General features: G+C 30.5%; 1 protein-coding gene across 3 annotated transcripts in view; it reads right to left on the reverse strand.

Annotated features, from left to right (window-relative positions):
• Nucleotides 1-2,145: 2,145 nt before the first annotated feature.
• LOC134706565 (polycomb group protein Psc-like) overlaps nt 2,146-26,744 on the reverse strand; it is a 36,416-nt gene continuing 11,817 nt past the window's right edge. For all 3 annotated transcript variants that reach the window (XM_063565602.1, XM_063565604.1, XM_063565603.1), the window contains exons 2-10: nt 26,428-26,550; nt 18,209-18,305; nt 14,317-14,372; nt 11,350-11,400; nt 10,674-10,791; nt 10,220-10,271; nt 8,815-8,913; nt 7,977-8,057; nt 2,146-4,934 (exon numbers count right to left, since the gene is read on the reverse strand). In XM_063565602.1, coding sequence (XP_063421672.1) covers nt 3,624-4,934; nt 7,977-8,057; nt 8,815-8,913; nt 10,220-10,271; nt 10,674-10,791; nt 11,350-11,400; nt 14,317-14,372; nt 18,209-18,305; nt 26,428-26,542 — 1,980 coding nt within the window. In that variant the 5' untranslated portion in view covers nt 26,543-26,550 and the 3' untranslated portion in view covers nt 2,146-3,623. The remainder of the gene's footprint in view (nt 4,935-7,976; nt 8,058-8,814; nt 8,914-10,219; nt 10,272-10,673; nt 10,792-11,349; nt 11,401-14,316; nt 14,373-18,208; nt 18,306-26,427; nt 26,551-26,744) is intronic.

The raw sequence follows: 26,744 nt of genomic DNA on the forward strand, positions 1-26,744 counted from the left end.
TTTATTTGTACTGTAATCCTGTCATGTAATGTTATCATTTTGGTGTTATATTTAGCATTTCCATTAAAGCTGGAGGTTTGACTAACCGCAAAACCATGTTCAATCCACCATATCTTCTTAAAATGCCCTGTACCAAGTCAGGAATAATGGCAGTTGTTACCTTATAGTTCGTTTCTGTGTGTGTTGCATTGTCGTTTTTTTGTTGCACTTCAGTGTTCCTGTTGTTTCTTTGTTTTCCTCTTATAGTTGATGTGTTTACCTCAGTTTTAGTTTGTGACACGGATTTGTTTCTTTTCTCCATCGATTTATGACTTTCGAACATCGGTATACTATTGTTGAATTTATTTAAAGATCATATCGGCACTGAAGAATTGGCTACTGAGCTGATGTTATCCTCGGAGAATGGCAGTTTACCAGCTGAGGTATCATACTAGTGACTGAAAAAAGTTATGCGACAGTGACTTATCATTTACGAAATTCACTGCAATAGATATAATCTTTTTTTGCAGCACTTGGTCGATGCCGATGCCGGTGGACTATCACTAATCTAGCGTATCGTCTGCTTAATAACCATTACCTCGGTATTGGCATGATTTTATAACAAACTATTCTTAAATTGTCCTTTTCTATAAATCAGGCAACTCGACCTCAGACGGATCTTGCAATTATCTTTAATCCTTACTGACATGTAGCTCTTTAACTGATTCTAATTCATCCGTGCATTTCAAACAATTGGCTTCGAGTGTTCCAAATGAAGGCAAAGTCAAGAAAAGCCTTTCGAATGTATACGAGATTATAAAAGGTTGTTCAAATTGTATCTTGCTAAAATGCAGTATCAAAAAGTAAAATCACAAAAATACTGAATTCCAAAGAAAATTCAAAAACGGAAAGTCCCTAATTAAATGGCAAAATCATAAGCTAAAGCACATCAAACGATTGGATAACAACTGTCATTTTCCTTACTTGGAACAGTCATTTACATATGTAGAAATGCTTGCATTGTAGAAAAAAGACGATTCATAACCGTAATTGACGACAAGAACGAGGTATCTCTAGTATATAGTCGACATATTATTCGAACATTTCTAACAGGCCATATGATTTCTGTGATGGGTAATTAATGTATTATGGATTCATTTTTAATCGTTGGAAACAATTTTAGTGGGAATTTTATTTCACATTGTTCAGAAAAAGTTTGTATGGATACAGAAAATTTAAACATGTTGAACGTTTAAATTCGTGGTTTCCATTTACCCATGAAATTAACGAAAATTGATTATCCACGACTAATAATTCAATTCACGGTAAAGTTAAATTAAATAAATGTACATTTAAAAACTGTTAGATAAATGATTATTGTCAAAATATCTTTGTGTATGGTAATTGATGTGTATGATACTCTATAGTATAATTAACTCTAACTAAAACATCTGAAGAGGCTTTTATCGATGTTTTTTTGTGTGCATCCTCTAAAAAGCTTTAAATCCTTCCAGTTGTCACAAAAGTGTATCTTAGGTGTAACCTTTTGATGTAACAACTTAACGGTTTATTTTTAAACACATGTACAAATCAAAAGTTCCATTCTATAGCGCATATAAAGGGATAGATGTTTCCAAATATCATGTATGTTTCTATAATATAAATCAGAGGGTATTTCTTTACCAAAACCAAAATTATATTTGTAATATGTTTGTAAACACATTACATTATTATTTGTTACCATGCCATTCGATTTTAAATCAAAATTTTGCTCCCAAAATAATTGTTATTTTGTATCAATTGTTTTCCCACAGCTGCTTATAGCGTTAAATAAAAGAACGATTGCATGTATAAATATAAATCTGCTGAAAATTATCTTTTAAGTATTTGCTTTTAACGCTATGCATGTACTATTTAAATTTCAATAGGGTTCATTGCCTTTCAATTTTAAACACTGAAAGTGAAACAAAAAGGGAAAATGTCTTTATCAAGTCAAGAATATGACAGTTGTCAATTCGTTTGATGTGTTTGAACTTTTGAATTGGCCATTGATAATAGATTTTGGACTTTCCGTTTTGAATTATGCTCGGAGTTAAGTATTTTTGTGAATTTACTTTTTGGGCATTCCAAAATAGTCATGATCTGTTATTTGAATGCAAACGAACATTTCACATAAACTTTTGTTTATTTCTACAACAATAGACAGCAACATATTGTATCTCATACAACCAAACATAAAATAATATTAACTCCTTCACAAGGATTTCTTTCAATATAATATATTTATCCTTAAAATAAATAGCTTTAAAATCAAATATAAACAATATTAAGTAAAAGGAAAACATAACACTCAATACTTATTTTAATAAACACCTGTCAAAAATGTTTGCACCTTTCATTGTTACATATAAAGAGATAGATAGAGAGAAAGAGAGGAGAACGGGAAAAGAAAGTTAAACCATTCTGTAAAATTAAACCAGCTGAGAAATAATATATAACCACCATAGTGCAGTATTTAGATTAAATATAAATGGAAGTATGATCAACTTTGGGACAAAAATACAAAAAACATATGATTTGTCAAATTTTTTTTAAGTTTAAACGACTTTTAGTTCAATCTTTTAATTCAATCGGACTTTTAAGCTGGATTTTTTTTACTATTATTATTATCATTTTCCATTTACACAAATAATGAAATCAATATCTATGATTTGTCTTTCAATAAAAATTATAAAGAGTAAAATTTAAACCCATGACTTTTAATTATGTTATACATAATATTAAGAAAACAACTGTTTCTTGACAAAATTAAAACAAAATTAAAAGAATGATTATGTACAGTAATGTATGATTGTTATATTAAACATGATTGTTATGAATGTGTGATAATGAAAAATATAATAGTGTAAAGTCTAGGAAGTATAATGAAAATCATTTAGCACACATAATAAAAAACTACATATTTTTTTTGTAAATAGCTTGTCCATTAATCAATTACAATATTATTTATAATTCATCAACAGTGGAAAGATCTATAAAACCAAACCTTATTTATGCAATGATGTAAAAAAAAATTGTTTTAAATTGATAATTTGTTAGACATAAGCTTTTGAACATTTTGAATTAGTTAATTTTATATTTCTACCAACAAATAGAAGGAAAAGATCCACTACGTCTAGGGTAAAGCAACCATTATTCTAAGAAGAAAAAAATAGTATGTCCAAAAAGAATAATGATTTAAATGGAATGAAGAAAAATCACCTATATCCACACAGACCTCTCCTGGTCAAATATTTAAACTATAAAGCTTATAATTAATACATACATCCAGTGGCTTTGAAGCAGCTAGCATTTACAAATGCTGTGTGCGCTATAAGCATTGACTTTTTAATAACATAATGTAACACTTTGTAAACGTTTCAGTTGTTATTCACATCCTTTTGTAGTTTATCATGGAGCAGTCTTTTAAAATCCACATTCTGTTCTCATGCATGACATTATAAACAAATAATTTAGCACTAACTCATATTCTGTCTCATAAGCAAGACGTCCTTATAACTTATCGTATCATCCTTAATACAAATTCATTCTTGCCAAACTCACATTAAAATTTATCTTATCCATTGGAGCCATTCAAAAATCATTCAGTTCAAAGTTAGAGGTTCTGACTTTACATGTTGCAATTTTCGTGACGTAACTGGTGTAGCTGCGTCATCATCGGTGAACGCGTACTTGTCAATTTCTCCGTTCTTTTCCTTTTTCTGTTTGTTTTCAGATGCACTTTTTGGTGCCGGAGGCGAGTGTTTTGTTGAATCCGGTAGATTCTTTGTATTATCGTTCGAGTCGATAGATTTCTTTTTCATGCTTAGGTCCTGCGGAGCATCATTACCATAATCCTGTATTGATGGTCTATAGTAGGGGTAACCATTCATGCCTTGATAATGCGCAGCTATAGGGGCATACGGAAGGATTGGCCTCTCCGGTATATGAAGAAGTTTGCGTGCTTTATCAGCAGACGACAATGTACTACCTACGAGACTTACGGGAGATTTAGTTACATATGGGATGTTGACAGGTTTATTTACATGGGTATCCTTCCCATTTTTATAAATCCCAGGTTTAGCAAGAGATTCCGTATTGTATTTTGGTTTCTTTGTGTCAGGAGAAACACAACAATCGACGTGAGTTCGTTTAATTTGTTTTTCGTTTACTGAAGTCGTGGTTTTGCTTCCTATAGAATTGCTACTGCTGCTTGCTTTCATTATTTGGCTAGTTGTATTAGTGTTCGTGTTCTTGCCGTTGCTATGAGTAATTGAAGCACTTGGTAGTTTGAGAGTAGTTGAAACCTTCGATACATTTTCTACATGCTTTGGATTAGGGACTGTTATTTTACTATCTGGATGTTTCACTGGTAGACTTAATATTTTGTCTTTAGAGTTTTTCCAACTTGACAACTCCTTTTGCTTTGCTTCCATTTTTTCTTTTGGCTTCGGTCCTAATAAGAATGATCTGTGTGGAGTTGGCACATTGATTTGAGTACATGTTGGAATTTCTGTCACTTTTTGTATGTCAGAGGTTTTCTTTGTTTCTGTTTTCTTTGGTATTTCTAAATTTTGTTTGACGACTTCAGGAGTTGACTTTTGTACCTTGCTCTCCTGTTTCGAAAGGTCAACTGTGGAACTTACAGTTTCTGTACATTTACTGGAGCTGATGGTAGACAATGGAAGTTCAGGCTTCTTTGTTTCACTTTTTGATTGGTCGTCATATTTGGTTGAAGTTTGAACGGGAGAAGCCACCTTCTTATCAGTATCGTCAGCATTCTCGGATGGTTTGGTGGCACATGGCATTTCAACAATACTCGTGTCAATGTCTGATGTTACTGTAGCAGATATACTCCGTTTTATCCGTTTAGCAGGGTTTGTGTACACGGTATAAAATAGCCGTAAAGGTCCTCTCTGCAATAAAACATATATACAATCAATACATAACATTTTATATTCCTTCATATAATAATAAACCTTTTGAAAAAAGAAAGGTATCGATACGGGAATAAATACAAATACATTTCAGCTGACATTTGATCTTCATTTATAAAGTGGTTTTTTTTAATTCATAAAGGGTTCCGCGAACCCTGTTTCTCGTTTGCGATAGCTTGTGTTTAAACGTATAGTGATAACTGTAAAATTTAGAACCATTATTCGTAGAACATGGAAATTCGAAATCAATATATAACTATTTTCTTCGGATGCTTTTTCTTAATCAAAATATTCAGCCTCTGTCCAAGTTAATCAATGAATATTAAGAAATGTATCATGATGTCAAAATGTATCCCAGACTTCCGTAAATGCTTTTTGATAAAACAAAGTCCATCGATCAGTAAAACAAGGGAAAATAAAATATATTTTTGAACGTTCTACTTCAAACATTATCTCTTTATCGTAAAAAAGCTTCTACCAAAGCATCATAACATTTTATGAAGGTTGGTCACGGTCTAAAAAAATCCTATTACCAGTAAAATAGGGGAAATATAAAAAAATCATTATTGTGTTGTGGACACTTTCTTTAAGTCTCAAAACACGTTTGTCAAATAGGATATTTATCCATGAAAGTTTAACAATGTTATTGATCATTTAATGAACAAAACGAAGTCCCTTTATACAAAAACAAATAAATGAAAAAAACAAAATAGTTTCAATTTTTGCATTAAATAATGATTTTTTGTCACATTATAGCTTCTGTTTACATTTCATAAAATTCCATAAAGTTTTGACAAGGTTATTAATGTCTAAAAAAATGTTTAACCACAGACTGAACCTAAATGTTGACGCCGCCGACGGAATGTAGGATTACTATGTCTCCATTCCGCGACATAAATGTAGACAAATATATATACTAGTAGAATACTTGTTGACTAAATGTCGATATATACAAACAAAAAAATCAGGATTATCAAGACCTATTTCATTTTCAATAGCATGCATGTTTTCATCTGTTCAAATCAAGATCTTAAAATTACTACTAGGAACAATGTATTAGTTGGTTCCTTTTTAGACAAATACTGTGTTAAACGTTTGATTTTTACCAAACAATTTTTACAGACAGTAAACATGTTCTATTGTATGGCAATTACATAACTAAAGGCCACCTCAATAAAAATTCCGCACGCGGACATTCAAACTACTATACTGAAATAGCATTAATAAAAGGGAGTAGGTCCAGTAAGACACCTTTTTGGCCCCAAAATATAGCAAAATTGTTAAAATGTAAAATTTTAGTTATTTGTTGAACAGTAAAATGCCTCTGCTACATACATATGGGCTGTTTTTGACAAAACAATAAACATATATCGGATTCTAGCACCATTAAGGCATGCTAAATTACTGAAATCTTAACAATTCTAGCATTTTAGTTAAATTTTAGACGGTGTTCGTGTAAAACGAAAGTGGCCGCATTCGTGTTCATCCTTAATATTAAAATGTAAGTTGTATTTGATAATACATAACAAATATAAAGGTTGAGGATGAACACGAATGCGGCCACTTTCATTTTGACAAAAAAACATCTGTAAAGTGACATTTTTCGGGCATATTTCGTAGATTTGTCATATTTGAGCTTGAATCGCATCGTTTTTAATGACTAAATCAGTTAAAATCTTTCACATAAACTAATTGAATCAAATGTGATAGACACTATAGTTTTTAAAAAGTGGTTAAAATCTTTCATCAGATGAACCTGAAATTTGAGGCCAAAATCGGTCCTCACCGAACCTTCTCCTTTCAAATCCTTCTTGGTTGAAAATGCGATATTTATACAAAAATCGGTTCCCATCTAATCAAACGAATTATCTGAAGAAAAATTTATCAGAGTAATTTGTCGGGTAAAATCTTAAATTATTACATTATATTCATCCTTAAATAATTGTTTGTACTGGCATGGACAGAGAAAGTCAATCTTTTATTTGATAAATGAAGAATGTATAAATGGAAGACAGATGATGCCCCCGTAGCATATTACTTAATACATGGGCATTCCACGAAACGTCTAAACAGACGTCACCAAAATCATAAATGAATCTATGTTTTGTGTTAATTGGCGTTGTGTATAAGTTGTATATCAATTGGTTGTGGCAAACTAACGTTACATCATGTAAACCAATTATGGGACGTACGTACGAACAGACGACTACGAGTAACACTTATTGGCCGTTCTGGTGACGGCGGGGCCATAAAAAACAAAAGATATAAAAGGGACCATCAAATAAGTCGAAGAGAAACCAACAAATTCGAAAAACGTTGGAAAGACTTACAAAATTTGACAAAACACTTCAAAGCTAAACAAAAGACTCAAACAAAACGGGGGGAGTCTCAGGTGCTCCAAAGTGATAGCAGATCCTGCTCAACATGTGACACTCGTCGTGTTGCTCATGGTTTATATAAATGTGTTTGTAAGTACCACAATAAAGGGCAAAGGACGGAATTGTTGAAACAACAGTCAGACAATGCTGTCTTATGCAACAGATATTCTCAAATTTTTACTCACCTTGTTCAAATAACACCTTAGAATTGGCGAAACATGTCGAAAAATAAAAAAAATCAGTTTAAAATGTTCAATGTTGCGGCATTTAAAGATCATTTTAATGAACTATTAAATAAGAGTAAATGAGGAAATTTGAAAGGTAAATAAAAACATTTTTATCCATGTCCTTTGTGACGTCAACGCATCATTACGGGTAAATTCATATTGCCATCAAAAGCTCTGCTAGCGTGTCACAACAGAAAACGATACAATTTATTTTATGTTACATTCTCTTTGTATTATATTGTTGTTCTACAGGGAATAAAAGGGGTTAGCAAAAACGAATCACATTAACCTTGTTGATGATCTTCTTAAGGACAAGATGAGCCTTTCAGCATAAATCAGATTAACACAAAAAAAGGCAATTTTGAGGAAGCTTTTGTCTTATTCCTAAATATGAAATTAAATGAAAATAAACTTACTCTTCTCCAAGCATAGATATACGCAATGTCCATAAGTGTGTAATGGTCCTGAAGGATTTCATCAGAGTGATAAACATCGATCTTCAAATAAACAAGACAATTTATATATATCGATGCTGCGTATCTAACAATACTAAGTTTAAGAACCTACAACTTATGAAAACTGTAGACGTGTATTGACGTTTTGTATAGATCAAATTATTTATGTTCATACTATTTCTCTTTCACTTAAAAAATAACCGAATTAGTGTGTAGAGAGTATAGTAATATAGTGATGTATAATCATTTTCTTAGTATAAAATAGATATCAGATATGGTACGAGTACCATTGAGACATCTCTCCATCCAAGTCACAATATGTAAAAAGTAAACTATTAAAAGAAAGGAATTTCGAATAGTCGTTTTCTTTAAATATGATTTATATTTATTTCTACTGCCATGTAATTTTAATACCAATCAAAATTACAATAAAAGAATGGAAGTATTCTTTTAAATATCATGATTATCAATCTCATAAACTAACAATTGCCCGGATTTAATATTTACTTCAATCTAACTGTATTTGTAAACAAATAAAAGTACAATAGTTTTAAAGTTTTGTCTTATAAATAGGCCAGACATAGAAATAAACATGTATGGAGGAAATCTGATAACTATAAAAATATCCTTGTCAAATCTTAATCTTTTAATTTACAACTGACAATAAACTTAATATTTGAAAACCACAAGAAATAAATTTGAAAAGCCTGATTACACTTCATGAATACTTCCATATGCCTTAAGAAATACAGGTTATTAACACGTGGTTGGTTGTGGATTATTTACTTTATATATATACCTGATATCGGTCACACAGATTGAATTTCAGGCGAATGAATTTCTTCAAATGTGATACGGTTACGGCAGCAGGACACAACAAATAACGACAATCCGTCATCTACAAAAAAAAACACGTTAAAAAAGCATTGATTCTTTTTGTCTTTTATAACCATATTAAATCTTACCATTAAAGCAATTGTGTTTATTTTATTCTGTAAAAACAAAGAAACAACAGAGTCATCAGACCGCAACCTTGACCTTGATGACCCTAGACGCAGATTTATGTATCGGGTTGTGCCTTGTCACCATTTATGTTTCTATTCAACACATGAACAAGTTTTCGTAATTATGCAAAGGCCTACATTAAGCTGATGGTTAACTTTTTAATTTATTGCCGTTTGTTAGTTGTAATCGATTGTCATACAGTAAAACTCTACTCTATTTGATTCAAAAGTTAAAATATCACTTTACCCAAATTTCGTGACATAGGCTTTTTTTAAAAGTGAGATAAGAAAAGAGGGAATGAAAATCAATTCATTATTAAATAATTGTTAAGTTGATCATTTAAAAAAGGAAGTATTTGAACGTTTAATCAACCCGAAATTAAAATAATTTATAATAATTTAAAAGTATTAATGCAGTAAAATTGATACGGATATATTTCATTATAAGCACAAAGGTTTCATATAAAAATAATTATAAATGTTAACATATAAATATAAGTATAATTTATGATAATGTAGTATTTATACTTCAAGAGCTGAAATATTTATGCTGTTGTGGTTTAGGTTATCAGTTTCTAGTCATTATTTAAATAAAGCGACTACCGAATCCCCAAACTTGATGCATTTGAGCTTTATATTAAATCCTGATATATATTAAACGGGTATATCAAAAGACCAAATATTCATTTTTTGAGTGATTTTTCTAGAACTACAGGCTTTCTTTAAATGAATCATGGCAAATATCAAATGATTGGGAGAATGTAGAAACAAAATTGGTCAGAAAAGGGTCTTTTCCCACGAAATAAAATTTAGAAATATGCCTATATTACATTATTTTAAATTAAACATTAATCAGTGGTAATGAAATACTATTGTAATAGATAGATCTAAATATATGAAGCTGTATAAATAAAAAAATAAATACAAAGAAAATAGTTGCAAATAAGAAACGCTTAATAAAGTTATAATAGTACCGGCTTCCACTGCCAAATATATCTAAGATGATCAACAAATGTCAATTATGTGAATTTATATATTAATTTATAAAGATATTGTTACGATATGCAAATATAAAATCTAATCCATATGACCTGGCATTTTCAAACAAATTACACACAACGTAATCTGGTATCAAGGGGACTTCTATTGTTGATATAGTGTATTATCATTTTGTACATTAAATCTTATGTTCATACTGACCTCTGGTGAACTCTTGGGATCCCTTTTATCAGGTGATTTGGGTGGTTTACCGCTGTAAGATATTTGATAGTACTGTTATTGAATTTAGAAACTAACGATGAAAGGAATGTAAATAGATTATAAACTAACAGAATATGACAGGCTTTTGATAACTTGTGCAGCTTTTTCTGATATAATGCACATTTTAACTACTGTAGAACGAAATTTAATATGTTGCACTTGTGATAAGGAACGTATGAGAGTGTTGAATGCTATGCACATCAACACCCGTAAAACACAAAAACCAAATGTCTGAAAGAAGTAAATAATTTGGAAATGTTCCAGACAGGTTTAGCTGAAGCACAAGAAATTAATGTAAATATTTTAACGTGGATTATATTTTGAAACTTGATAGATAAAGAACATTATTTTTAACCAATAGTAATGAGTGACCGTATGCTTTTATAAAACTCACTCGGTACTTAGTTGAAGTGATAAGCTAATCTGTTCGTCGTCAGAAAAGATGACACGTTCTCGTTGTATTTCACCATCATCATCTATGTAATATTCTGGCCAAGGTCCATCTGGACTGTCTGCAAAATTTGAGTAATGTATTTAAAATATACATATAAATGTCAAGGCATACTCTTTTCTACTGAATACTTTTTTCTGATGTATATAAAAAAAATCCTTAAAAAAGTACCATATTTCGTCAGACTTAAAACCGTATTTAGTGAATATTTACAATTAAACCAATAGTCCCAAAACGAACACATCAAATCAAACACTTATGTCATGGGTGTTGCATTTTAAAATAAATTGTCAGACTTCAAACAGTATTGGGATAAAACAAAATAATATAATCTCCATGATTGGTAGACAGAACTTCATTTTGAGACGTCATCAGTTGTTTTGCTACGGTATGTGCGAGTGAGAGAGCTGCATAAAGTTTTTGAACAGTTTTCGCAATAAAATACAATTTCAGGAGGATATTAGAATTTTCGTAATATTATACAATTTCAGGTGGCTATTAATTTGATTCACTTACAACTCGCATTGGTAACGCTTTTTAGAAATTGGTTGTGGGACAGTTATTAAGAGCATTTGAAGGAATATCCTTTATCCCAAAAATCAACATTTATCATACTAACCTTCATCGTCGATGTTTTCTTTGTAAAACTCTCGACGTCTTTTCATTTCCTCTGCAAAACAGCATCAGACAGGTTAATACTTTAAATACATTCTTTCAACAAATCATTGCTCTTTCATTGTTTTAACAGTCATTGCAACAGAATATAGATAATAATAAATATATATGAGATACAGTACAACAATATACAAATTAAGGATATATTTGGGTAAGCATGATATAAATGAATATTAGCATTTTAAATACACCATTTCACGCACAAGATGATATATTTCAGTGTTCATTTACATAAAAGATGTTAAATTGCTGTAGTATAAATAATATTTTGGCACACGAGAAGTGCGTCTGTCAGCTATGATTACCGAAGAATTCCTACAGCTTTGCATTAATAATATATTAAACAAAATACATATGCTAAAGTAACTATCCGCGTGTGTGTTAATATATCGCTCAGCTGTTAATGCTATGAATAATAAAGAGGAAACAACTAAACATCTGGCAAATGAATTTGAGGAAAAGTAACTAAATATAGTACTTAATCCATGAAAAAGTTTTAATTTTATCTACGTAAAAAATGATAACAAAAAAGTTTAAAATCTCATGTTCTATTTATTTTTTTGTATAAAGGGTATTGGAATAATATGTATAGTCGAGTAAAATAATTAAAATCGCTTAACACAGGTAAAGTGTATACAAATGTATGTCGTTTAATCTTTATTGGTTTTATCATTAAATCCCGAGCCTAAAGTGACTTTCATTGTAGCAAAAGATACTGGTATTTGCCTTTTTTGTTTAATATAAGAATTTTTTTATTTTCATCCAACTGCAAAATATACTGTAACAAAAATTCAAGCACCTGTTATTGATTATTGAAAATATTAATTATCGTTGTCCTATATTTATTTACCTTTTTGCATACAAAAAAATACTAATTGAAAATTAACACGTTCTGGTACAATTCAGTCACGAGCCATTTGTTATGAAATTAATTGTTTTGCATATACAACAAATGACTGAATTAAAACAGAGACATATATACGTATCTATGTCTCTGAATAAAATACTGAATTTTAGAGATATGTATAATTCAAAGAATTGTCATATTTTATCGTTCGTTTCAGGAATAGAATTTCTTTGTCGAAAAAATTAACTGTACCATATATCATGGCTTCTGGTCCAAATCAGTCAAGAGATATTTGAGTATTGCCAACAGATGCCTCTGCGATTATCTCTGTCTTTCGATATCACGCGTTCATATTAATATAATTTTTTTTTTTTTTTTTTTTTTTTTATCAATAGTAATTTTTTTCTTTTTTCGCTTATCGGACAAAAAAAATCAATAACTAAAATAGAACCGTCGATTTTTTGGTGTTCATATTTCAAGAACTGTATAATTGTAGCCTCTGAAACTACGATGTTGCGACATCCCATTGTAAAAATGCTATTACCGGGTTAAGTCCAAAGTTGGCATGGAATCATATATAAAATTAACAGTTAAATGTCAGTGATGAAGTATACTATATACTTGTCATGCATGTTGAGAGTTATTACAAACGGATGCTCTCGTGTGTGATTAGACATTGAATGCGCATGGTTTAGGCCTTTTTGTAACTTTCATGTCTTTATATACTTGAACAATGTGTTCATATAAAAGTAAACAAAGTGTCATGTGATACGGGATCATTGTTTTGCCTGTCGTATATTTTCCATGGCAAACGATTAGTATTTTATGCAAATAAAGGACTAACACATCATTTGATAGAGACAAAAAGTATGGCAAATTTCAACTGACGTATACACGAAGTTAATTTGAGAATGTTTAACCCTGTATGAAAACATTGGCGTACATCATGACTTTTACATTACAACTTTGACTATCGACCCCTTTCAAAGAAGCCTTTTTCATATGCGTTTCATTCAACAATACAATTAAGTTAAAATGCAGGTGAGTATTTTACTGATGATCAAACATTTAAAATTATATATAATCAAGAGACACAAATCTTACGGAATCAATGAGCTCTAATTGGAGCCTGGCCGACTGTGTAAATAGCAAACGTCTACTGATATGCACGCATGTACACTTTTTGTTGTCCGATTATATTAAAACGATTTACACATTTTTAAATCAGACAAAATATTATTACCACTCTTGATTAATCCTACAACTTCCTCTTAATCTGATTGATAATCAAATACCAGAACAGCATAAATACTTGAGGTCAAATCCTAGACACTTGAGCTTATGCATGATAAGCCGACTTTTATGGAATACACATGTAATATGCATGATTAACAGGAAAAGGAATATATAAGTTTTAAAAAAACCGCAATAATCATGGAAACGCTAAAATGGAATACATATCAATTTTATTTTCTAGAGTTTTTCCTGATAGAACATTTGAGATTTTGCTGGAAACAGATTATATCATCTCCATTACATCTTTTTCTTCCAAAACCAGTTGAACAAAGATATCAACTTGTTTTCCTCTTTTAATTTGGATCAGTAAAAAGACAAAATATATAAGCCACAGAATATACAATTAACATTAGAACTGGAAAGTGTATATAAATAAACTTCCATCAGTTCTCTTTTTGACACAAACACATACAAAACAGTTTTGTATGCGTGTACATATATATGTGTTGCTGAGAACCACTTAAATGCATGAACAAAAGACCGTTCTGGCCATTGACACTACAGGTTACGCATCTTTTGTTCAACTAAATATCATTATGAATGATAATGAGTTAAGTCCATGCCCGGTTCCAGGATAATTAAGCTGAACAAACAACTGCAATAATAATGTTAATCATATGCATCTGATTTTTTCGCGATTGTTTGATACGATGCATGAATTTAGTGGATATGCAAATGAAATAATCATTGCAATTTCATCAATTAAAATGAACATATTATAAGAACTGAAATAAAAACATTATATCTATAGACGTCAATAAAGCTTACCCTGAAATAGACCAGGCACCAGTTTGTATACCATATCTTGTAAAGTATGGTCCATTCTGAAAAGGATAAAAACAATTATTTATAGCTGTTTGAACTAGCTGTTATGATCATGATCTTTCTAATGTATTTTCGAAATCCTTTGTTTTAACTTTGCGCCTTCATATGTGCTTCTACATTCAAAATAGGAAGACTGTGCTATTAATGCTAATCGTTGGTCTGGAGACTGCGTAGAGATATATTTATAGTTGGTGAATTAAGGCATTAAAGCATATCAAGACAATCTCATCTGCGACATTCACGAGTGGTGTTGCATATATAATTTATTGATAATTGCTTCATACAGTATGCAAGGGGGAACATACAATAACCGGTTTTACATAAATAAATAAGACATAAAATTTAATTTTGTCTTATATGATTGTCCTATGAGATTTATTTTTATAGTGTATACATTCAGTTATTGGAGTATAATTCTAATTTGCAACATATAAGTTTATCCTTCAATTATTTCACGCAGTTTGTATAACGAGACAAGAGATTCAATGTGAAAATAGTGAGACGTATTTGATTGTGAATTGGCCAATAATCCACCAGAAACCTAAGGATGTTAACAACTAAAGGTCATCGTGAGGTATTCAACAATGAGAAAAAAATGGACTCGTTAGATCAGGACTGGACTTGTCAGATCTGGAGAAGTACGAAAACCACTAACAGAAAGATAAAGAGACATACACTACCGACATAAGAGTACTTGCATTAACTAGAAATAAAGGAAGTTAGTTCAAATACAATTTCAACTAGTTAAACAATGTTTTTCCAGATTAAAATACCACTAATACCTCATCTCAAGGACGATCTTATATCATAATAAAAACTTTAAACAATACCAATTTAAATTAAAATAGCAAAATAGCAAACTTTCAACTGGAAAAATTGTAATAACTTAAATAATAATTTCGATGCAAGCTCTAAAGAAAACGAGAGCATAAATTTATATTACTAGCATTCTGCTAATTTTGAATATATGTATGATCGTTGTTTAAAAGAAAAATACATGTAAAATAAAGATGTACTGATACAAGTACAGTGATAGATATATAAAATATATAACATTTTCTGATAAATATTTTTTTTTATCTTTATTTATTCATGTCTATAAAAAAACATCTTTATAGCGAAGAAAAAAAGAATAGTTTCAATAAACAATCTGACATATATCTTACTGTCGAGTCTTTTATAGATGGTCTTTCATGCAGGTATATGACACTTCTTTTGGGCAGATCATAGGTCCCGCATACATTAATTTTGTAATATCATGTTATCTTGACTATGCAATAATTTAATAAACTTTTTTTTATATTTCGGCCACTAAATAGTATCCCCTCTGTGTGAACAAATACGTCTCTTTTTCTCGTCATGTAGACAAGTACTTTATTATTATGACAAAGAAACTGAATATCTCATTATTTATAATATAATAAAATATGCTAATGGTCCATCGTTGTAAGGATTTGCTCGTAAAATAACCCTATTATAACCAGTGGTATCGTGCACATAGCACTTTCTTTCAATTTTTGTCGACGTGGAAAAATCAATGAATAAATTTCCTGCCATTTTTGAACACCGCATGTATAATTCATATCAATCCACTCCAAGCAGATTACAATTAAGTGACAGAGCAATTTTAGTTGCATATTATCGGATTTTCTCCCGAATAAGGAATACAGGGATACTACAAGATTCTTTAAAATCTCATAGCAAAAGCTGCTATAATAATTTTGCATACAAAGGATCGCTGTCTGCATATATATGATAAATACCACCCCCTTTTGTGTGTGAAAAATAAACGAAAACTATAGAGGAAAATAATTTTTCCCGTCAAATGAAGAAAAAGAAAAAGAAAAATACGACTTTTTATAAGAATAGCTTTAAACGCTTTCATTTTCACACTATTTTGATGATTAAACTAGACACATCGGAGACACACATTATGCACATGTAAATATGATATAACGCACACGTAAATAAATATAATATACAACACAAATGAAAAGACCATTCCGTATCAAACGAGCGGAAACCCTACGTACAATACGTATATGTGTGTCACCTCCACACGTACAGTAAGTATAGATGTGTCACATCCACACGTACAGTACGTATATGTGTCACCTCCACATGTACAGTACGCATATATTTGTAACCTCCACAAGTACGTCACGTATACTATATGTGTCAACTCCAAACGTACATTACATACATCTGTGTAGAAACCATACGTACATTACGTATTTCTGAGTTAAATCTTTAATTTATATAGTTTTCTTTATCATTTTACTTATATGCTGACATGGAGTATTGCGCTACATTAAAATATATAAGACTAACAAACTTGTATGCGTTCTAAAGATACATTTCTTAAATTGGTATGCTACTTTCCTCTATAAAAGAAAAGTCGAATTACACGGTTGAAGCGGACAGTATTTCTAAATATATCACTTAAATATTGCAATAAATTATTTATTATAATCTGATATAGTCTAGAATAAACAAAAATCTTTATATTTAAACACACGTATTACTAAAATAATCATTAAATTTATCCACGCAAGCACAGACTCAAAAAAGTATAATGGATATCAAATTTAACCAAAAGAAGTAATCATCGCTGATAATAAATTCGATCGATTGGAGGATTTCTTAGATTTACATCAATACATTTTACATTAGAGAACACCAAGGGTCGTCTTCTATAGCTAATTTGACGTGAAATAGCAAGTGCGTGCCAATGTTCAATGCATGTGCATGAAACGGCTGATGAGTACAGCACGTGTTTAAGTCACTTTTTGAGCATTCTCACACGCCTTTTCAATCATTGAATGTGTAACAATAAACTGAAACATGAATAGAATAGAACATTTATCTCGAGGTCTGAACGTAAAACTTCAATAACCATTACAGGGATTTGGATACGTATTCCATTTGTACACAACTTTAAAAAAACAAAACAAAAAAACAACAACGCTTGAACACAATTGGATTCAAATTCGAAGCAAATTTTCTAGTATATGTGTACATTGTTCGATCTCAAATGAGACTTAGTATGTGCAGGGTGTTCTAAATATGTTGTATAAAGCACTGTTATGACATGCAACATGGATAGCGGAAGTAATTAGTGTGTGAAACGTTTAATATAATTCTATTGATTGGTTTAAAAAATATATAAATAGGCTATCGAGGGACATTCAACTGACAAATCTAACCACTATATCTTAGCGAGCCAAGTGAGAGGGAAAAAAACAGTTACAAAGAAATATACAAAAGGCAAACAAAATCCAATTGAGTTAAATTAGCTTCAGTTTCACGTTTAATTGTTTTAACATTTTTATAATTAGTGAATCTACCTTTAAAGAAAAACTATATAATTGATTTTTATTCTTGATCTTCTTTATAACAGTATTATCTTATTTGATTGATTTCATATATCTTAAAGGTTTATGAGAATGAAATTTAGATGGGGAAACTCGTATCTGTTAGAACGCGAACTCGAACGATAAAGATATGGTGGATACGTATCTATTGTTATTTGTTTCATTAATTACACCTATATAAACCAGAATACCAGTAAACAAAAAGTGTGTATATGAATATCATATCCGTACCAATATGACATTATAACACATAATGTTATAACACATAATGTTATAATTCAAATTTTAATTTTCTGTGAATGCACCGGGTCATACAAGCTAAAGAACGTACTTTGTGCATCGTCTCGTATATTTAATGTCATAACATGACACATATATGTATAAATATGGATGGGTCAAGGAAAGTTATTTTTGTCAATGCAAATTATTTTTTCAGATGCAAATTTAAATAATATACAAACCTTATATTAATAAGTGGTTTTGTTTTATGAACCTGAACGTCACATATTGGACAAAATTTGCTGCTATCTAAATATCGTACAATACAGGTCTTGCAAACTGAAAAGAGAAAAATGTATAATTACTTTAGGTCTTTATTACTTTAGTATATATGTCATAAAACGTAAAATATTCGTGAATCAAATACGAAACAAACTTTGTTTTTCCGTCATCACTTTTATTCATTACATTATATCAAATATTAATTAATAATTACTACATAATGAATTAAACGATAAATCATAAATAGTGTTACAAGTGCAGCAGTGGATAAGTATCTCTTATTGTTTGAGGATTAAAGTTTCAGAAATCTATACAAAGCTTATGACAATATTTTCATGATCGTGCAATACATTGTGTCTACCGTATATCTAAATACTATAGACCTTGACAGATACTTTATATAAATATACGATAAGTCCTCTTGGTCATGAGATACTTCACTGTCAGCACCATCAATCTAATTATTACTGTATCAATGCTAAGCTTACATTGATTATTTTATATATTTTTACCTAAATCAACATTTACGTTTATTTGTGACACTTGGTTATATGTTTTCTTTGCGAAAATAAATGTGTCTACTACTTCCTTACAATTGTTGTTAAACTTATGTCGGTTTTTACCTACATATAAATAAAATATAATAAAACACTATTTGTTTTAACAAATCAACTTATATCTTGATTATCATAGTTTGTTCAATATAAAGGTGAATACATCTTGTACTCTTTTTTGTTATACCAAGAATTCTGAATGCAATCACTACTTTCTTTAGAAATATACGCGTTCTTGGCAGATATTGAAATACACAAATAATCGCATGTATTACCAAATGTATTAGTAAAACTGGCCAAACTAGCCAGCAATACCTGACCTTTACGAGGAAAAAAAAGTACAAACGAGAACAAACAAACAACAGACAACATATGGTAAGCCTGGTTGAAACCGTCGGAAAATTGGGTTTTGCAGATAATTTCTAAATTTGTACAATACTATACAAATACAAAATGCTTGAAATAAGATGAGCCATATAATGCATAAATATCAATGAGACAGCACACTAACAAAAACAGAGATTACGTGATCCAGAGACAGTGCCCTCCTTAAACATAAGGGGATGAGCTAGAACACAATAAATTAAAGACATTTTTAGGTCAAGCTTCCAACATTAAAGCTAAACTTCAAGTAGCCCAAGCTTTGAATGAAATCAACATGTATTATACAGAAGATGTACCATCAATATAAAATCACTATACAACAACACTGATGTAATATGGTAGTAACGTTAAACCTTGGTATCTATTATATGTTTACGATTTAATCAAAATATCGTATAATTTATATTTCTAGTCAAATATAATCAACTAAGACACTTTTTCTGCACTGAACCGTACATAATTGTTTTTATTTATTTAGTGATTTGCTTATTTGTGTATATTTTATCATTATTTATTATTTTATTTTTATTTATAATTTTATTTTTTATTTATTTACTCATTATATTTGTCTATTTATCTATTTATTCGTTTATTTTTATTTAATTATTTATTCATTTATTCTTTCTTTTATTCATTATTTATTTATTTATTTATTCTTTCATTCATTCATTATTTATTCAATTATACGTTCATTTATTTTATTTATCCATTTATTTCTATTTCGTTGATAAAAGTTCTATAAGAAATATAACACTTAAACCCAATTACAGACTGCAAAATATATGACGACAACTTGGACAATTTGCCTGTTAGATAACTAATTATTTCAACACGGATATGCAGACGACTGCTGAAGTTGATAATTTATTTTCACAGACACTGTGTAAGAAATTACAATTTGTATTCTTTAAAAATTTGAATAAAAAAAATGAAAAAAACTCATATACAATTAAAGTAAAAAGAAAAGTACTGCTAAGACTATGTCGCACGATCATACATTCTGAAGACACAAAAGGGAAGAAAGCAGTAAAGGTAAATAACTATAAAAGTTATAAGCCAGAGATCATGTTTTGCGATAGATTGGTTTAAACTTATCAAGCAAGTATTCGTTCGACATCACACCAATCGATCTAAGCATCACACCGGTTAACCTAATCAACATCACACCGGTTAAAATATTTCAAACACCACACAAGTTAGCATATTCAACAACATCACACCGTTCAGGCCATTTGATAACTATTATAAAATTTGTGAAACATCACGTGAGTGTTATTTGATAGATTATTTTGTTCATAGCTATTCAGTTGTTTCGGTTCTTAAATCCTTGGCTTTTACATATTTGGCTTTGAACGTTCCTGTTGGAGGTTTCTCCAGTTTTTATTCTTAGACTAATTGTACAACATGTCACTGCAAATAAAAAACATTATTCGACAAAATATAGAATGCAAACCTGCAAAGAAAATAACTGGAAACGATTTGTTATCTATAAATTATTCATAGTATTGGAAAAGTAACATCTAAAATAACAAACCTTAGTTCTATCTTTATGTTTTGGATATCTATAGCCAGCCAAGTGTGTTTGTTTAGATTTATAATCACAACATACAATCCACGTTATGGATTTGTTGACTGAAATTAATTGTTAAGTTGTAAAAATATACTTGGCTGCGTTGACTATTAATCTACAAACCAGAGAAAATTACAGCAAGTCTTGTGTCAAATTCAAGGATTCCTGTTTCATATAATTAAACTTCAACATTTGTTTCGCGCATACATATAACACCATATATATATATTGGTGATAAATATAGACACCATTTATACTGGTGATAAATATAAACACCATATATACTGGTGATAAATATAAACACCATATATACTGGTGATAAATATAAACACCATATATACTGGTGATAAAAATAGATACCATATATACTGGTGATAAATATAAACACCATATATACACGTGATAAATATTAACACCATTTAAACTGGTGATAAATATAAACACCATATACACTCGTGATAAGCCACAGCTATTCGCGATTTTTAAACCTTTTCAAAGAAAAAAAATGTACTCATTATATATATGACATAATTTCAATTGCATTATAAGAAAAAGAAATGCGTTATTCCTTTTACATAACAGACTTTTGTATTCAACCTAATTATTGCCTTGAAGCAAACAATTACGGCATAATGAAAAATATGTTTATTAGTTTTTGTCCTCGACTCCTCCTGTTTCACTAGTCAAATGTAATCTTTCGGATATGGCCACTCTTACTAAAGGATACTGTAGGAGGTCTGATGTTAAAGAACCAGGATATAAAATAGATCGGGAAGTTTGATAAATTGACAAATAAGTCATTATACAATATTTATCTTCAGAAAAATGCCCCGGATTAAGTGCTGACATCATAAGTATCAAAAATGCATGAGAAAAAAGCTTATCACAATCATTATGAATTGAAGAGTACTTGTGATGACTACCGGTTATGAAGTTTCTAAAGGATGTATACGCAGTTATTCTCTCTAAAATACCAATGTAATTGGCAATATATATTATCGCTTTTGGTTTTCACAAGGAATTAGAAGATTCTGCATGCATGATCGTTAGCATCCACTGACACTTATTAACATATGTATGCATTCATAAATATTATTAAGTGACAAGTTTCAAAATGAAATAGTACAGATTTAAACCAACAGCTCTTGCTTTATTGTTTTGAGAACAAAAGTGTTTGAATCTAGAACAGAATGTAAGAAAACGAAAATTTACCACGTCTTTTGTATACTCCAATTTTAAAATTATTTTGTAAATCAAGTTTATTAAATATCATAGATATGTATTTTAAACACGTCTATAAATTCTACTACAGAAAAAGTATGCAGTTTAAGGTTTTATAAGCATATTTTAGTTTGATTTTAAGCATCGTACTTAATAAACGTAGAAGACGAAACGCGCGTCTGGCGTACTCAATTATAATCCTGATACCTTTGATAACCATTTACACCACTGGGTCGATGCCACTGCTGGTGAACGTTTCGTCCTCGAGGGTATCACCAGCCCAGTAGTCAAAGTTTCGGTGTTGACATGAATATCAATAATGTTGTCATTTAAAAAAAAATCCTGTTTACAAAACTTTGAATTTTTCGAAAAACTAATGATTTTCTTACAAATTTTGGGGAATTTTGAATCCTCAATGCTCTTCCAACTTCGTAATTGTTTGGCTTTATAAATATTTTGATATGAGCAATACTGATGAGTCTTATGTAGACGAAACTCGCGTCTGGCGTACTAAGTTATAATCCTGGTACCTTTGATAACAATATGTAAGACGGTCATTTCATCGACCATTAAAGGACAGTATAAATAATGCACTGTAAACAAATCGTATCTGTACATCAGAAATTTTCCAATCAGATTCAAATTTGGTTTCCATTCACACATTGTTTTGCAATGTATAATTGTCATTCTACACACGAGCGAAATGAAAATTCATGTATGACTGATGCTAAAAAACTGTAATCTATTTGCAGTGAATAAGGTAACGTTAATGGTATTAATCCGGACTATGTCATTAAACTGTTCACGATTGTTGTCAATTCAAGTCGGATTTCTTGTGTCGTGTGAACTAGTACAAGAGATGACAATTAAGATCTTAATCAGATGTTGCGTAGTTAGTTAAAAAAAAGAGTGGAATTCGATAGTAAAAATATTAATCATGTAAATAACAGCTAAAATCCGATTAAATTTATTTCTCAGCAGTACACGAAACAAAAAAAAATTAAAATATACCTTAAACTGAATAAAAAGAATAACATATATTCCTGCATGGTAATGAAACGGAGGCATGCAACTGCTCGGTATACATTATTTGAATTAATTTATCAGCCTCCTAGAGGGAGTCGATCTATAAACTTTATAAAACATTATATACTCGAGATTATATATTAAATCTTCAAACATGGTATTGTATAAAACAACTTATGGGATTGAAATAACATAATACAATACAGAATGATCTCTAGAATGATGACAGTTGCCCTGCAATATGAAAATATATGTTAACAAAAAGGATGTTCCTTTGAAGTGATGATAAATATGATTATGGTATGTTGAAATAAACCTCTATTACTTGAGTACATCACTTACCTCCACGAAGACAGGTATAAATAATAGGCGGACACTATTCATTTTGCTACAACCAAGGAGGTTATATTAGATATAACCTCCTTGCTACAACTTAAGAAATGTTGTTCGTACTTTCGCTTTCTTTGATTCTAATTTTGTGAATTGCCAATATTTAATGGACGCACAATGATTTTTTTATTTAGACAGTAGGAAAAATTTCTATATTCATCTATAGAATTTTGTAGTGAATTGGCAATTGGTTATAAATAAAGGCAACAGTAGTATACCGCTGTTCAAAACTCATAAATCCATGGACAAAAAACAAAATCGGGGTACTAAACTAAAACCGAGGGAAACGCATTAAATATAAGAGGAGAACAACGACACAACACCGAAACGCAACAGCACACAGAAACGGACCAAGCAACAGACAAAATACCACGAGAATAACAAATATAACATCAAAACCAAATATATGAATTTGGGATAGACAAGTACCGTGCCACGTATTATCTCAAAAATAAGAGAAAACACAAACGACTCAACGTTAAAATGCAACACACACACAGAAACGAACAATATTATAACAATGGCCATCTTCCTGACTTGGTACAGGACACTTTTAAAGGGGAATAAAAGTGGTGGGTTGAACCTGGTTTTATGGCATGCCAAACCTCGCACTTTAATGGCACAGTTAAATATAACATTGAAATGAAAACAAAATATTACAGGACTACAATACAAATTAATAAAAAGGAGAATATATTAGACAAAGAAAAGCATGATTAATAGATAACAAAAAGCATCAGGTTTAAAATTCAATACGCCAAAAACGCGTCTAGTCCACACGAGACTCACCAGTGACGCCCAGATATAAAAGATCGAAAGTGAAAAAAATACAAAATTGTACAGCACTGAAGATCAAAAGTTGAAAAGGTTTTGCCAAATACGGCATTGTTTGTATGCCCAGGATAGAACATTCATATTATATAGAACAATTCACGCTATTGTAAACAGTAAATTTTAACAAATGAATATGAAAGAGATATACATAATGAAACTGAAGTATTAACTAATTACAGAAAACTAATAATACTTTTCCCCAAAAAATCAATGATTACTTGTTATCATCGTTTTTTTATCTATTGTAAAATAAATGTTATAGTCGTTCGACAAGAGAGCTGCATCACTGCACGTTAAGGAACCAACACTAAAGGTTTCGTCGTTCAACAGTCATACTCCTTCAAATGGGTTCGACATATAACTTCTTCAAAGTTGACACTTGCTTATCAATTTATGTGCACGTTTAGGTCACACCAAGTTTAAACCAAATGGAGAAATAAAATTTACAGCAGGTAAAACGTATATAATTTCTTTAATAAAAACTTCAGACAAGAAAAACTTGAACATCATTTATTTCTAAAAAGATTTTCTTAAATATTTCTTCAAAAACAATATCCCAATGACCTATTTGAAATAGTTTGTTTGTATATTCTACATTGGATAGAGGTAAAGGTGAGGGTTGAGTTCACATAAAACATGTTTTACTCCGTCGCATTTTAGCGCCTATTCGAAGGTCTCTGTCCTTTGTTCATATTGTATGTTTTTTTTTTGTTTTTTTTGTTCATTTATATGTTCAGTGCGACGTCCATTTTCATTGAACTAGTTCACATTTTGTTAAGGGGACAGTTGAAGACAACCTCTGGTTGCGTCACTTTCTCGCTGTATTGAAGACCTAATGATTGCCTTCAGATGTTTTCTTCTCTTTGGTCGGGTTGTTGTCTCTAAGAGACATTCCCGATTTCCATCCTCAATTTGATTTAAAGTATATGCGACAGAAGTGTCTCTAAGCAAAACTGTGAAGATTGTATGCCCCCTTTTACTTTCGATAGTTCTAGTTCTTTTAATACCTTTTTTTTTCAATTGACCATTTGCGATTGCTAAATAATGATAATTATAATAACCGCTGTGATTGGACAGCCCGTAACTTGTTTCACATTACTGTCAGTAATACGTTTGTTCTAAACTACGCTAAATAAAGTATTCGGAATTTAATTACTAGTAAGTCACTTTAAACTTCACCAGATGGCCAATTCGTATGCCATACAAACAATGTATTTGTATTTTAGAGGGTTGTTAAATGGAAAATTGCATGTTCCAAAATTCATACATTCACGGATTCACTACATACCTTTTTAATGGATAAAACTTTTTCTATTCTTACATACGTTTCGATACTATCGATGAGCCATTTTCCCCGTTCAAAACGAAATTCATTCATATACGCATGTTATTCTTATACCTATATAAATATTCTAGATTTGAAACTTGAGATTTTATAATGTTAATATTTAGTAAATATAACTTCCATATTATATCAGGATTTTGTGAACTACTATTTGAATATAAGACATTGGTGTAGGGCATTGTCCATTAAAACATTTATTTTTATATCTTTTAAGTCATATCCGTTGGATGTCTATGAAACGAATGCTCTTCAACTTTGTACTTGTTTGGCTTTATAAATATTTTGATTTGAGCGTCACTAATAAGTCTTATGTAGACATAACGCGCGTCTGGGGTACTAAATTATAATCCTGGTACCTTTGATAACTATCTTAAACTTTGCGAAATACGTTCATTTCCTACGTCCGTATACTAGTAATTCACGATTTTCCTTAGGCAGTTAATTTATACACAATTTAAAAAAAATAATGTCATTAGAACTAATAGAAATGTTCGACGCAATAAACCTTGCATTAAAAAGTTTATATGTTCATATGTTGACGTGGGCTTTGGATGAATTGAACACTATCCATCTTTTGAATTTCTATATAGATAATAATTATTCTATAATATCAGGCCAGTACTTCCTAATGCTATCTGTCTTAGTTATTAACAGCTATAATAATCCCTTGAAAATCATATAATCATCGTCAATACAAATAGCTTTTATTTGATAATTTAATTTACAATCTGCTATAGAATTCCAACATCACGATAATCTTAACCATATAACAGTTGAAAGCCTTTATGGCATTGCTACGTACAGTTATCGTCTGCGCCAACAATATTGGAAAAATGTCAAAACAGATAAACTTACATGAATGTAGACATTCTACGATCGTAGTGGCATCAATCAGATAGCCTCCACACAGCACGCATACCAAATGCTCTCGCAGATGTCGAAGACTTGTCCTCTTTGGTCGATGTGCCATTGCGCAAGCTGAAATATATGATACATTTTAATTCGTGTAGTGCATGTGTGTAATAATATTTTAAATGAAGGTAACATGTTTAACGAGTAAAATGTTATTAATGACCACCAAAGGTGTCAAGAACTGACAGCGTGTAATAAAATGTGGGCGGTACAATAATATTTCATATCAACATTACGTAACTTGGTTAACAATTGTTTAA

Source organism: Mytilus trossulus, chromosome 2, assembly GCF_036588685.1.
Source record: "Mytilus trossulus isolate FHL-02 chromosome 2, PNRI_Mtr1.1.1.hap1, whole genome shotgun sequence".
In the NCBI taxonomy this organism is placed as follows: Eukaryota; Metazoa; Mollusca; class Bivalvia; order Mytilida; family Mytilidae; genus Mytilus; species Mytilus trossulus.